Raw genomic sequence first — 13,328 nt, forward strand, 5'->3', positions numbered from 1 at the left:
AATGCTTACAAGGGTAGGATGTGAGTGCATGCCTTCTGGATGTACGTGCTCTGTGTCTGTATTAAAAAAAAATCAGAAGGTTTCCTAAAAAGCAGACTCGTTTACTAAAAAGGGACTGTATATATTTTATAGTTTCATTTCCGAAAGAAATACTCACATTTTCTTATTCAATACCACCGTCTTCCTGCTCCTTCGCTTCTTCTCCTAGACGCTCTGCGTGTCTGCCGCCGCCAGCTGGTGTGACCTCGCCGCGACAAGCTGCAACATGGGACGCCTGTAGGAGCTGTCTGTCCTATCCCATCCGGTTCACCACCACCACCCCCTGACCGATTATTGCGCTACCGCAGCGACCGGTGCGGGGCGCCGATGGTAGGACGCGGAGGCGGGCGCGCACCCTCTGGCTCCTCGCCGGCTGCGGTTCCGTCCCCGTTAGTTCACGTTTCACCCAAGGCGCCGGCGCCTGCTCGCGCTCACTCCAGCGCCATCGACCACTGCCGTCGCCAAGGAGCTCGAGCAGAAGCTCTTGGTCTCCTCGAGCGGCGGCGCAGGGACGTGGTGCCGGTGCGAGTGTGCGGCTACGTGGCGGCGGAATGTTCCACAGCAGGCGGGCACATTGAAATCACAAGGGGCAACGGTATCTCCAAGCAGCAAAAATACAAGGGGATAGGCGGCATCCACCACCTCTCGCCACTGGCCTTTGAGGATAGGATAGGCGGCATCCACCACCTCTCGCCGCTGGCCACTCCGGCGGCGGCGACCACGGCCATGGCCGGCTCCACCCCTTTCCCGGGCTTGGCCAGCCTTGTCACACCCTCTGTCGCGGCGCCTGGGCCTCTCGCAGCCTCTCTCCGGGTGCTCTTCGTGTCTTCGTCGGCGGCTGCTTCATCCTCCGGCGGCCCCGACGGGCTTGCCAGGGACATCTCTGCGGCGGACGTAGAAGTCCTGCAGGCTGGCGTCTGCCTTCGCGCCGGCTTCCTGGCTGCCTCCACCCCAGCTCTGCTTCGGGGCCAGTCGCCCGATGACGGCGGTCCACGCCTTCGCTCACCTGGCGAGGTGCTCCTCGAGTTCTCGATGCGTTTCTTCTCCTCGCCGGTATGTGCTCCTCTATCCGCGGCTTCCCCTCTCGCGTCACCCACCTTGGTGTGGCTCGAGGTTCTACTGCTGGCGCCGCCACCTCCGGCGGCTGATACGTCTCCAACGTATCTATAATTTTTGATTGCTCCATGCTATATTATTTACTGTTTTGAATGTTTATGGGCTTTATTATACACTTCTATATAATTTTTGGGACTAACCTATTAACACAGAGCCCAGTGCCAGTTTCTGTTTTTACCCTGTTTTAGGGTTACGAAGAAAAGGAAAATCAAACGGAGTCCAATTGACCTGAAACTTCACGGAACTCATTTTTGGAAGGAAAGAAGCCCAGAAGACTTGGAGTGCACGTCGGGGGATCTGCGAGGAGGTCATGAGGCAGGGGGGCGCCCACCCCCCCTGGGCGCGCCCTCCACCCTCGTGAGCCCCTCGTGGCCCCCCTGACGTACTTCTTTTGCCTATATATATCTCTATATACCCTAAAAACATCCGGGAGCACAATAGATCAGGCGTTCCGCCGCCAGAAGCCTCCGTAGCCACCGAAAGCCAATCTAGACCCGTTCCGGCACCCTGCCGGAGGGGGCAATCCCTCTCCGGTGGCCATCTTCATCATCCCGATGCTCTCCATGACGAGGAGGGAGTAGTTCTCCCTCGGGGCTGAGGGTATGTACCAGTAGCTATATGTTTGATCTCTCTCTCTCTCTCGTGTTCTTGAGGTGATACGATCTTGATGTATCGCGAACTTTGCTATTATATTTGGATCCTATGATGTTTCTTCCACCCTCTACTCTCTTGTAATGGATTGAGTTTCCCCTTTGAAGTTATATTATCGGATTGAGTCTTTAAAGATTTGAGAACACTTGATGTATGTCTTGCCGTGGATATCTGTGGTGACAATGGGATATCACGTGATTCACTTGATGTATGTTTTGGTGACCAACTTGCGGGTTCCGCCCATGAACCTATGCATAGGGGTTGGCACACGTTTTCATCGTGATTCTCCGGTAGAAACTTTGGGGCACTCTTTGAGGTCCTTTGTGTTGGTTGAATAGATGAATCTGAGATTGTGTGATGCATATCGTATAATCATACCCACGGATAGTTGAGGTGACATTGGAGTATCTAGGTGACATTAGGGTTTTGATTGATTTGTGTCTTAAGGTGTTATTCTAGTACGAACTCTAGGGCTGTTTGTGACACTTATAGGAATAGCCCAACGGATTGATTGGAAAGAATAACTTTGAGGTGGTTTCGTACCCTACCATAATCTCTTCGTTCGTTCTCCGCTATTAGTGACTTTGGAGTGACTCTTTGTTGCATGTTGAGGGATAGTTATGTGATCCAATTATGTTATTATTGTTGAGGGAACTTACACTAGCGAAAGTATGAACCCTAGGCCTTATTTCCTATCATTGCAATACCGTTTACGCTCACTTTTATCATTAGTTACCTTGCTGTTTTTATTATTTCAGATTACAAATACCTTTATCTACTATCCATATACCATTTTTATCACCATCTCTTCGCTGAACTAGTGCACGTATACAATTTACCATTGTATTGGGTGTGTTGGGGACACAAGAGACTCTTTGTTATTTGGTTGCAGAGTTGCTTGAGAGAGACCATCTTCATCCTACGCGTCCTACGGATTGATAAACCTTAGGTCATCCACTTGAGGGAAAATTGCTACTGTCCTACAAACCTCTATACTTGGAGGCCCAAAAACGTCTACAAGAAGAAGGTTGTGTAGTAGACATCAAGCTCTTTTCTGGCGCCGTTGCCGGGGAGGTGAGTGCTTGAAGGTATATCTTTAGATCTTGCAATCGAGTCTTTTAGTTTCTTGTTTTATCACTAGTTTAGTTTATAAAAGAGAACTACAAAAAAAGATGGAATTGAGTTTGCCTCATACACTTCATCTTTTTAATATCTTTCGTGAGTATGATGGAAAGGAAAATTGTGCTCAAGTGCTAGAAGAAGAATGCATTAGAATGTTTGGAACTAAATATTTGAATGATGAGCATGATTGCAATGTTGTTAGTATGAATTCCTTGAATATCCATGATGCTAATGATATGCAAAGCCATAAGCTTGGGGAAGCTATGTTTGATGAAGATGATATTTTTTATCCCCCAAGTTTTGATATGCAAATTTATTATGATGAAAGCATGCCTCCTATCTATGATGATTATTGTGATGATACTTATGCTATAAAAAGTAGTGATTATATTTATAAAACTTATCATGATTATGATTACCCCTTCTCTGAACATTACTCTTTCAATGTGGAAACAATTTATAGTATTCAAGTCTCTTATGATGCTCCCAGTATTCCGAATGAGAAGAATTTTGCTTATGTGGAGAGTAATAAAGTTTCTATGCTTGTAGATCATGAAAATAATGCTTTAGGTGCTGGTTATATTGTTGAATTCATTCATGATGCTACTGAAAATTATTATGAGGGAGGAATATATGCTTGTAGGAATTTCAATAATACCAAGTTTCCTCTCTATGTGCTTAAAGTTTTGAAGTTATGCTTGTTTTGCCTTCCTATGCTAGTTGATTATTGTGCCCATAAGTTGTTTGCTCACAAAATCCCTATGCATAGGAAGTATGTTAGGCTTAAATGTGCTAGTCATATTCTTCATGATGCTCTCTTTATGTTTCAATTCTTATCCTTTATGTGAGCATCATTGAAATCATCATGCCTAGCTAGGGGCGTTAAACGATAGCGCTTGTTGGGAGGCAACCCAATTTTATATTTTAGTTCCTTGCTTTTTGTTCCTGTTTAGTAATGAATAATTCATCTAGCCTCTGTTTAGATGTAGTTTTATGCTTTTAATTAGTGTTTGTGCCAAGTAGAACCTTTGGGAAGACTTGGGGAAGGTCTTGTTGATCATGCTTTAAAAAAACAGAAACTTTAGCGCTCACAAGAATTGCTTCCATTTTTATTTGGATAGTGCTATTTAGTTAATTCTTTGTGCAGATGGTTAATAGATAAATTCCTCAGGTCCAGCAATTTATTTGAGAATTTTATGAGTTCCAGAAGTATACGTTTGATTCAGATTACTACAGACTGTTCTGTTTTTGACAGATTCTGTTTTTCGTGTGTTGTTTGCTTATTTTGATGAATCTATGGCTAGTAAATTAGTTTATAAACCATAGAGAAGTTGTAATACAATAGGTTTAACACCAATATAAATAAAGAATGAGTTCATTACAGTACCTTGAAGTGGTGATTTATTTTCTTGTACTAACGGATCTTACGAGTTTTCTGTTAAGTTTTGTGTTGTGAAGTTTTCAAGTTTTGGGTAAGGATTCGATGGACTATGGAATAAGGAGTGGCAAGAGCCTAAGCTTTGGGATGCCCAAGGCACCCCAAGGTAATATTCAAGGATAGCCAAGAGCCTAATCTTGGGGATGCCCCGGAAGGCATCCCCTCTTTCGTCTTCGTTCATCGGTAACTTTACTTGGAGCTATATTTTTATTCGCCACATGATATGTGTTTTGCTTGGAGCGTCATTTTATTTTATTTAGTTTTGCTTGCTGTTTGAATAAAATACCAAGATCTGAAATTATTAGATGTTAGAGAGTCTTCACATAGTTGCATAATTATTCGACTACTCATTGATCTTCACTTATATCTTTCAGAGTAGTTTATCATTTGCTCTAGTGCTTCACTTATACCTTTTAGAGCATGGTGGTAGTTTTATTTTGAAGAAATAGATGAACTCTCATGCTTCACTTAGATTATTTTGAGAGTCTTAATAGCATGGTAATTTGCTTAATAGTAACATGCTAATAGTAACATGCTTGGTATTCAAGATTTGTGAAACTTTCTTTTGAGTGTGTTGAATACTAAGAAAAGTTGGATGCTTGATAATTGTTTTGAGATATGGAGGTAGTAATATCAAAGTCATGCTAGTAAAGTAATTGTGAATTTGAGAAGTGCTTGAGTTAAAGTTTGCAAGTCCCGTAGCATGCACGTATGGTAAACGTTATGCAACAAATTTGAAATATGAGGTGTTATTTGATTGTCCTCCTTATGAGTGGCGGTCGGGGACGAGTGATGGTCTTTTCCTACCAATCTATCCCCCTAGGAGCATGTGCGTAATACTTTGGTTTTTGATGGCTTGTAGATTTTTGCAATAAGTATATGAGTTCTTTATGACTAATGTTGAGTCCATGGATTATACGCACTCTCACCCTTCCATCATTGCTAGCCTCTACGGTACCGTGCATTGCCCTTTCTCACATCGAGAGTTGGTGCAAACTTCGCCGGTGCATCCAAACCCCGTGATATGATGCGCTCTTTCACACATAAACCTCCTTATATCTTCCTCAAAACAGCCACCATACCTACATATTATGGCATTTCCATAGCCATTCCGAGATATATTGCCATGCAACTTTCCACCATCCAGTTTATCATGACACATTCATCATTGTCATATTGCTTAGCATGATCATGTAGTTGACATAGTATTTGTGGCAAAGCCACCGTTCATAATTTTTTCATACTTGTAACTCTTGATTCATTGCATATCCCGGTACACCGCCGGAGGCATCCATATAGAGTCATACTTTGTTCTAGTATCGAGTTGTAATCATTGAGTTGTAAATAAATAGAAGTGTGATGATCATCATTCAATAGAGCATTGTCCCAAAAAAAGAAAGGCCAAAGAAAAAAAAGAAGGCCCAAAAAAAGAGAAAATAAATAAAAAGGGACAATGCTACTATCCTTTTCCACACTTGTGCTTCAAAGTAGCACCATGATCTTTATGATAGCAAGTCTCTTGTTTTGTCACTTTCATATACTAGTGGGAATTTTTCATTATAGAACTTGGCTTGTATATTCCAACGATGGGCCTCCTCAAGTGCCCTAGGTCTTCATGAGCAAGAAAGTTGGATGCACGCCCACTTAGTTTTTTTTGTTGAGCTTTCATAGATTTATAGCTCTAGTGCATCCGTTGCATGGCAATCCCTACTCATTGCATTAACATCAATCGGTGGGCATCTCCATAGCCCATTGATTAGCCTCGTTGATGTGAGACTTTCTCCTTTTTTTTCTTCTCCACATAACCCCCATCATTATATTCTATTCCACCCATAGTGATATATCCATGGCTCGCGCTCATGTATTGCGTGAAAGTTTATAGGTTTGAGATTACTAAAGTATGAAACAATTGCTTGGCTTGTCATCGGGGTTGTGCATGATGAGAGCATTCTTGTGTGACGAAAATGGAGCATGACTAAACTATATGATTTTCTAGGGATGAACTTTCTTTGTCCATGTTATTTTGAGAAGACATAATTGCTTAGTTAGTATGCTTGAAGTATTATCATTTTTATGTCAATATGAACTTTTGTCTTGAATCTTTCGGATCTGAATATTCATACCACAATTAAAAAGAATTACATTGGAATTATGCCAAGTAGCACTCCGCATCAAAAATTCTGTTTTTATCATTTACCTACTCGAGGACGAGTAGGAATTAAGCTTGGGGATGCTTGATACGTCTCCAACGTATCTATAATTTTTGATTGCTCCATGCTATATTATTTATTGTTTTGAATGTTTATGGGCTTTATTATACACTTTTATATCATTTTTGGGACTAACCTATTAACACAGAGCCCAGTGCCAGTTTCTGTTTTTTACCCTGTTTTAGGGTTTCGAAGAAAAGGAAAATCAAACGGAGTCCAATTGACATGAAACTTCACATAACTCATTTTTGGAAGGAAAGAAGCCCAGAAGACTTGGAGTGCACGTCGGGGGATCTGCGAGGAGGTCACGAGGCAGGGGGGCGCGCCCACCCCCCTGGGCGCGCCCTCCACCCTCGTGAGCCCCTCGTGGCCCCCCTGACGTACTTCTTCCACCTATATATCTCCATATACCCTAAAAACATCCGGGAGCACAATAGATCGGGAGTTCCGCCGCCAGAAGCCTCCGTAGCCACCGAAAGCCAATCTAGACCCGTTCCGGCACCCTGCCGGAGGGGGCAATCCCTCTCCGATGGCCATCTTCATCATCCCGGTGCTCTGGAGTAGTTCTCCCTCGGGGCTGAGGGTATGTACCAGTAGCTATGTGTTTGATTTCTCTCTCTCTCTCGTGTTCTTGAGGTGATACGATCTTGATGTATCACGAACTTTGCTATTATATTTGGATCCTATGATGTTTCTTCCCCCCCCCCCTCTACTCTCTTGTAATGGATTGAGTTTCCCCTTTGAAGTTATATTATCGGATTAAGTCTTTAAAGATTTGAGAACACTTGATGTATGTCTTGCCGTGGATATCTGTGGTGACAATGGGATATCACGTGATTCACTTGATGTATGTTTTGGTGACCAACTTGCGGGTTCCGCCCATGAACCTATGCATAGGGGTTGGCACACGTTTTCATCGTGATTCTCCGGTAGAAACTTTGGGGCACTCTTTGAGGTCCTTTGTGTTGGTTGAATAGATGAATCTGAGATTGTGTGATGCATATCGTATAATCATACCCACGGATAGTTGAGGTGACATTGGAGTATCTAGGTGACATTAGGGTTTTGATTGATTTGTGTCTTAAGGTGTTATTCTAGTACGAACTCTAGGGTTGTTTGTGACACTTATAGGAATAGCCCAACGGATTGATTGGAAAGAATAACTTTGAGGTGGTTTCATACCCTACCATAATCTCTTCGTTCGTTCTCCGCTATTAGTGACTTTGGAGTGACTCTTTGTTGCATGTTGAGGGATAGTTATGTGATCCAATTATGTTATTATTGTTGAGGGAACTTACACTAGCGAAAGTATGAACCCTAGGCCTTATTTCCTATCATAGCAATATCGTTTACGCTCACTTTTATCATTAGTTACCTTGCTGTTTTTATAATTTCAGATTAAAAATACCTTTATCTACTATCCATATACCACTTTTATCACCATCTCTTCGCCAAACTAGTGCACCTATACAATTTACCATTGTATTGGGTGTGTTGGGGACACAAGAGACTCTTTGTTATTTGGTTGCAGGGTTGCTTGAGAGAGACCATCTTCATCCTACGCGTCCTAAGGATTGATAAACCTTAGGTCATCCACTTGAGGGAAATTTGCTACTGTCCTACAAACCTCTGCACTTGGAGGCCCAACAACGTCTACAAGAAGAAGGTTGTATAGTAGACATCAGCGGCCGCCATTGTTGCTCTGCTTAATGGGTGGATCGGTTCGCCATCCGCTTTTCCTCTAATTCATCAGGTTAGCAACTGTTTTATTCTTGTTTACTGTAGCCAACGGTACCATTGCTCAGTTTATCCTCTCGCTCGAGGGCATTAACTTCAAAGGGATTGTCGTTTGTTTCCATAATGATCCCACCCCGGTAAACCACCCCCTACCACGTCTTTTTGCTGCCCCTGCCCTTCCCTTGGCTGCCTCCTATAATCTTCTGGACGTACGCGTCATGTCCACCACCACGCATGGGGCTCGGTGCATGGTCAGCGGCTCTGCCACGCGTGTCGTGCCGTACCTGGCTCCCCCTGCTCCGTCTCTCCTCACGTCCAGCCAGCCTCTCGTGCCCGGGCTCCGGCCTAGCTGCACCCCCTCTGCCCCCTCTATCTCCTGTAGCTGTAGCTCTCCCCGTGATTCTGGTTTGGATGATGACCGGTCATTACCTGGGCTGATCCCTGCTACCCCTGGGTCGGCTGCTGCTGCGTCTGGCCCTCGGCTCCTTGCGCTGGATGTTAGCGCGCTCGGGCTTCTACCCCTCCCGATTGGCCCGCGGCAGCTGGTTCAGCTCGATGGCATCTCGGCGCCTACGCTGCATGCAGATGGCATGCATGCTCCTCTGATCCGCTAGCTCCGCTCCGCTCAGCCTCCTCCCCTCGCGCGGCCTCGCGGGCTGGGGAGACGATGAAGGCCTCTGTTGGATGTTTCCGCCGCTGGCATCCTGCCTCGCCCTCCGGGCCCGCTCCCTTGGTTAACTTCTCCTCCCCCACGCCTATGGTTAGGGCTTGTCCTTCGGTTGGCTGGACGTGGGTCACATGCCCTACTTTCAACGCCCCCGAGGCTGCCAGATCGCCAGCCTCTCCTCGGCTGCCGCTATCGCACGCCGCGCTGCCCCATGCAAGGCCTTTGGAGTCTTATGCCCATGCCCTCCTAGCTTCCCATTTTAGCATGCAAGCCCCCTGCCCGCATCAACGTAGATCTTCTCCCCCCCCCCCAAGCGGCTCAACACCATGCTGCGCTGCTTCCGATGCTTAGCTCTCGACCACCAAGTGCATGACTGTCGTGACCCAGTTAGGTGTAGGAGATGCTGGCGTGTGGGCCACACGCGGCATGGCTGCACCACCCCTTTAAACCCACCACCCCCAGCCCTCTTGCCAATCCAATCCCTGCTACTCCACCTCGCCCCCTCCCCTTCCTCCTCTCCAATGCCTCTGGGTTCAAGCTTGCCTCACACCCCTCCCCCCTCGCCCATGGACGACTTCATTCCCTTGGCGCCCTCCTCCGATGAGGATGTACAACACCACTCCCCCAACCACCTGCCCTCCCCTAGAGTGTTTTCCTTCCCCGAGCAAACGGAGGCTACAGAGGTGGAGGACGCCTCCGACGAGGTGGAGGAAGACCCGGACGAGGTTGAGTTCGCATATGGGGAGGAGTCCTCCGATTCGGATTCAACCACGCTAGTTTTCCCCTCCTCTCCTCCTAGACATCACCGTGACTTCTCCAATGTGTTCATGCCCTACACTCCCATTGAACACTTCCAAAACCTAGCATATGCCATCGTGAACCCACCCCACCCCTCGCCGCAAGCTTGCATCCATCGCGCCCTGCAGTCTAGGGCCGGCAACCCTCCTGTCATGATACGGGCATCGTCCTATGGGGCAGGCCTGGTGATCTTTGGGTCTGCTTATGAGAGGGAGATCTCCATCCTCTCTAGCCCTCTCTCGTGCCCTATAAACACTGTTGACCTAGTTAGGCATGAAGACACAGAAAATCGCTTCTTGTTCCGCCTAGGCATTGTCTCTGCTCTCAACATTGAAGATTTTCCGATTGAGTATTGGTTCACCCCCACCATTATCAACTCCATCGTCCCCTTTGCTTGCCCCATCCAGATTGACCCCGTTTGCCTCACCGGAGTAGACTACTCAGTTGTTCTTGTCTCCGTCAAAAGTTGTAGCCTCACCGACGTCCCACACTCCATCCCTGCCCATGGCTTCTCGGGGTTGGGGGCTATAGCCACGGTGCTGGTGATCAACTCCCAGGAGCTGCCGCCCGACCCCGCCTTCAACGCCCCTGACTCCGATGACGACGACAACAACGGGGGCGGCGGCAGCGATGGTGGCGGGGACAGTGACTTCCCTGGTGGTTTGGACCCCAACCTCGCCGCTCCTCCGCCTCCTCCTACTGACGATGTCCATGACGATCGCGTCGTGCAGCTTCCCGACGGGCTCACCATGATGGCCAACCACAAGCCCTTGGTATGCGCGGTGCCTCTCACCGCGCGGCCCAAATCGGTGGAGGTGAAGCTGTTCAAGGGCTTCTACGACATCCGTGTCCTAGGCACCAATGGCGAATGCGGGTTCTATCGCATCCCTATGAGCCCGGCGGGCTCGCCAAGGCTTGTCGTCGCCAACCTGGCCGCGTGCTCTATTTGGCTACCTTGACAGGGCGGCGACTGTGGGACCCGCCCATGCCCCCTTCACCGACGTCGAGGTTATCTGCAGCGACTTCCGCGGCCGCGCCTTCACGCCTGGGGTGGACGGTGAGGAGGAGGTGATGCAGGCGGTCGCCCGCTATGATGATGGCCTCCCCCCATTCCGGCTTCTCCTCCTTTGGCCATCGTGGAGGCGGGCACATAGGGGAACCTTCTTCAGCTACCTACCTCCCCCTCCAACACCCTCGTCGCCCTCCCCCCGCGCGCTGCTTCCCCAACGATCGTCTACACGCGCTGCAACGCGCGCATCTCCAAGGCGGAGCCTCCCAACCGCATGACCATGCTGGAAAAGGCTACCATCCGTAAGAAGCTCAAGCTCGAGGGCAAGCTCGTGCCATCTGAGTCCAAGCTTCTGCTGCCGGCCGCGGAGCTCATGGAACTCGCTGCTGAGGGCGCTCCACCGTTGCCTCGCAAAGATGTTGTTCAGCTGGCTTCTGCGTGTGGTGTCTCCGAGATCGACCTCAACCTGGTGCCCGCAGGTGACGATGTGTGACGGCCTCCTCAACCTTGCACCATGGTGGCGCTCGATCCTGCTGGCCTTGTATTGCACCTGCGGCTCCACCACCATTTTTAGCTGTAGTTTAGTTTTCAGGGCGCGTCGACCTCCCCTCCCCTATGTATCTGTCCTTTTTCTGCACTTGTATCCCCGCCTCTGTTATGTTTTCGACTGCCCCATCGTCATGTGTGTGTAACCTAGGCTATGTTGCCTCTGTTGTCCCTTATGTTTCCAATGATTAAGAACCTTTCGATTATCTCGTGGAACGTCCGCGGTCTTGGACGTCACAAAAAATGCACCGACGTCAAATCTGCCATCTCCTCCTCCCCCTGCTCGGTTCTTTGTCTCCAAGAAACCAAGCTGCAGGAAATTCCTCATTTCAAAGGCATTTCCTTTCTGTCGCCACACCTTAGAAATTTCCACTCTATTCCCTCCATCGGTGCTTCCGGAGGTATAGCTATTGCTTGGGACGATGATCTCCTACTATGCTCACGAACCCTTCGCGACCCCTACTCCTTAACTTGCTGGTTCGAAGCAAGGGCGGATGACCTCAGTTTTGCTATCACAAATGTTTACGGTCCATGCGATGCTTCTGCCAAACCCTCCTTCTTGCAGTCCTTGATGGACTTGTTACCAGATATCTCTTGTCCTTGGGCCATCATTGGCGAATTCAATCTCACCCTAAGGCCGGCGGATAAATCGTCTCCAAATTTGAACATACATGAGGCAAACCTTTTTGCCTCCACAATCAACTCTCTCCAGCTTTAGGATCTTCCGCTCCTAGGCAGGAGATTCACTTGGTCAAATCAGCAAGACGCGCCCGTCCTTGTGCGTCTCGATCGGGCACTTGCTAACGTGGCTTGGGCGTCAAAATTTCCGGACACCTCACTCTCCTCGGTGACCAGAACCACCTCCGACCACGTCCCCATTCTTTTAACGGTGGCAACCTCTATCCCTAAATCCTCCGTGTTTCGCCTAGATCGCTCCTTGCTAGCCATTCCCCAATTCAAAGACAAGGTTATTGTTAACTGGAACAGCGTGGGTACCAGGCACCTGCACCTTGGATCTGCTGGTCTCATCTCCCTTAAGATCAAGCGCACGAGAAATATGGCCAAAAAATGGGTTTCCGGTCGCAGATCGCCCAAGATTCTAGCACTAAACCGCCATACTACTATTAATATCATGGATGAGCTAGAAGAAGCTAGGACGCTTTCCTCGGTCGAAGCTCAACTTAGGACGGTAGTCAAACTATCCCTCCACTGTCACAATGCGGTCATCGCTGCCTACTGGAGGCAGCGGGAAAAGATCAAAGATTGTGTCCTTGGGGACGAAAACTCAGCCTACTTATATATTTGCGCTTCGGTACGCCACCGCAAAAACCAGATTAGGACCCTCTCTAGCAATGGCTCAACCTTTACTGCTCATTCCGACAAAGAGGTTGTCCTCCTCAATTTCTTCAAAAATATCGTGGGGGTTCAACCTGCCGTATCCACATCTATTGACCTCTCCAATCTCTTGCTGCCAAACTCTCTTACCACAACCCAGGCCTTAGATATCTCACGGCTGTTCACCATGGACGAGCTCAAGGACGCCCTCTGGGCCATGAATGATAACGCTAGCCCGGGTCCAAACGGGCTTGGCCCGGCTTTTTATAAGGCTAACTGGGACCTCGTTAAGTCGGATCTGTTCAATTTGCTCAACGATTTCCATTCGGGCAGGGCAGATCTTAAGCGTATTAATCAAGCTCACATTATGTTGCTTCCCAAAAAGGCCGATGCGGTTGGCCCGAAGAACTACCGACCGGTCTCTCTGCAAAATTGCTCCATCAAACTTGCGTCTAAATGTCTGTCTATTCGGGCCAGCCCCTGATCGATCACCTCATTCATTATGACCAGACTGGGTTTATCAAGGGCCGCGGGATTGCCTCCAATTTCCTCCATGCTGCGGATATCGTTCAAACTTGTTTCAAACGGAAATGTCCGGCTATTGTCCTCAAATTAGACTTCCACAAAGCTTTTGATTCAGTTTCATGGACAGTCTTATCC

At 47.8% G+C, this 13,328-nt stretch overlaps 1 protein-coding gene across 1 annotated transcript; it reads left to right on the top strand.

The window, feature by feature from the left end:
• Positions 1-9,546: 9,546 nt before the first annotated feature.
• Positions 9,547-10,737, top strand: LOC147972186 (uncharacterized). The gene has a single exon (XM_087524254.1). It carries the CDS (start codon positions 9,547-9,549, stop codon positions 10,735-10,737), a length of 1,191 nt encoding a protein of 396 aa, XP_087380380.1.
• The last annotated feature ends 2,591 nt before the right edge of the window (positions 10,738-13,328 follow it).

The sequence above is a fragment of the Triticum urartu genome, chromosome 5A (genome assembly GCF_056163025.1).
Source record: "Triticum urartu cultivar PI428250 chromosome 5A, HENAU_Tu73, whole genome shotgun sequence".
Taxonomy (NCBI): Eukaryota; Viridiplantae; Streptophyta; class Magnoliopsida; order Poales; family Poaceae; genus Triticum; species Triticum urartu.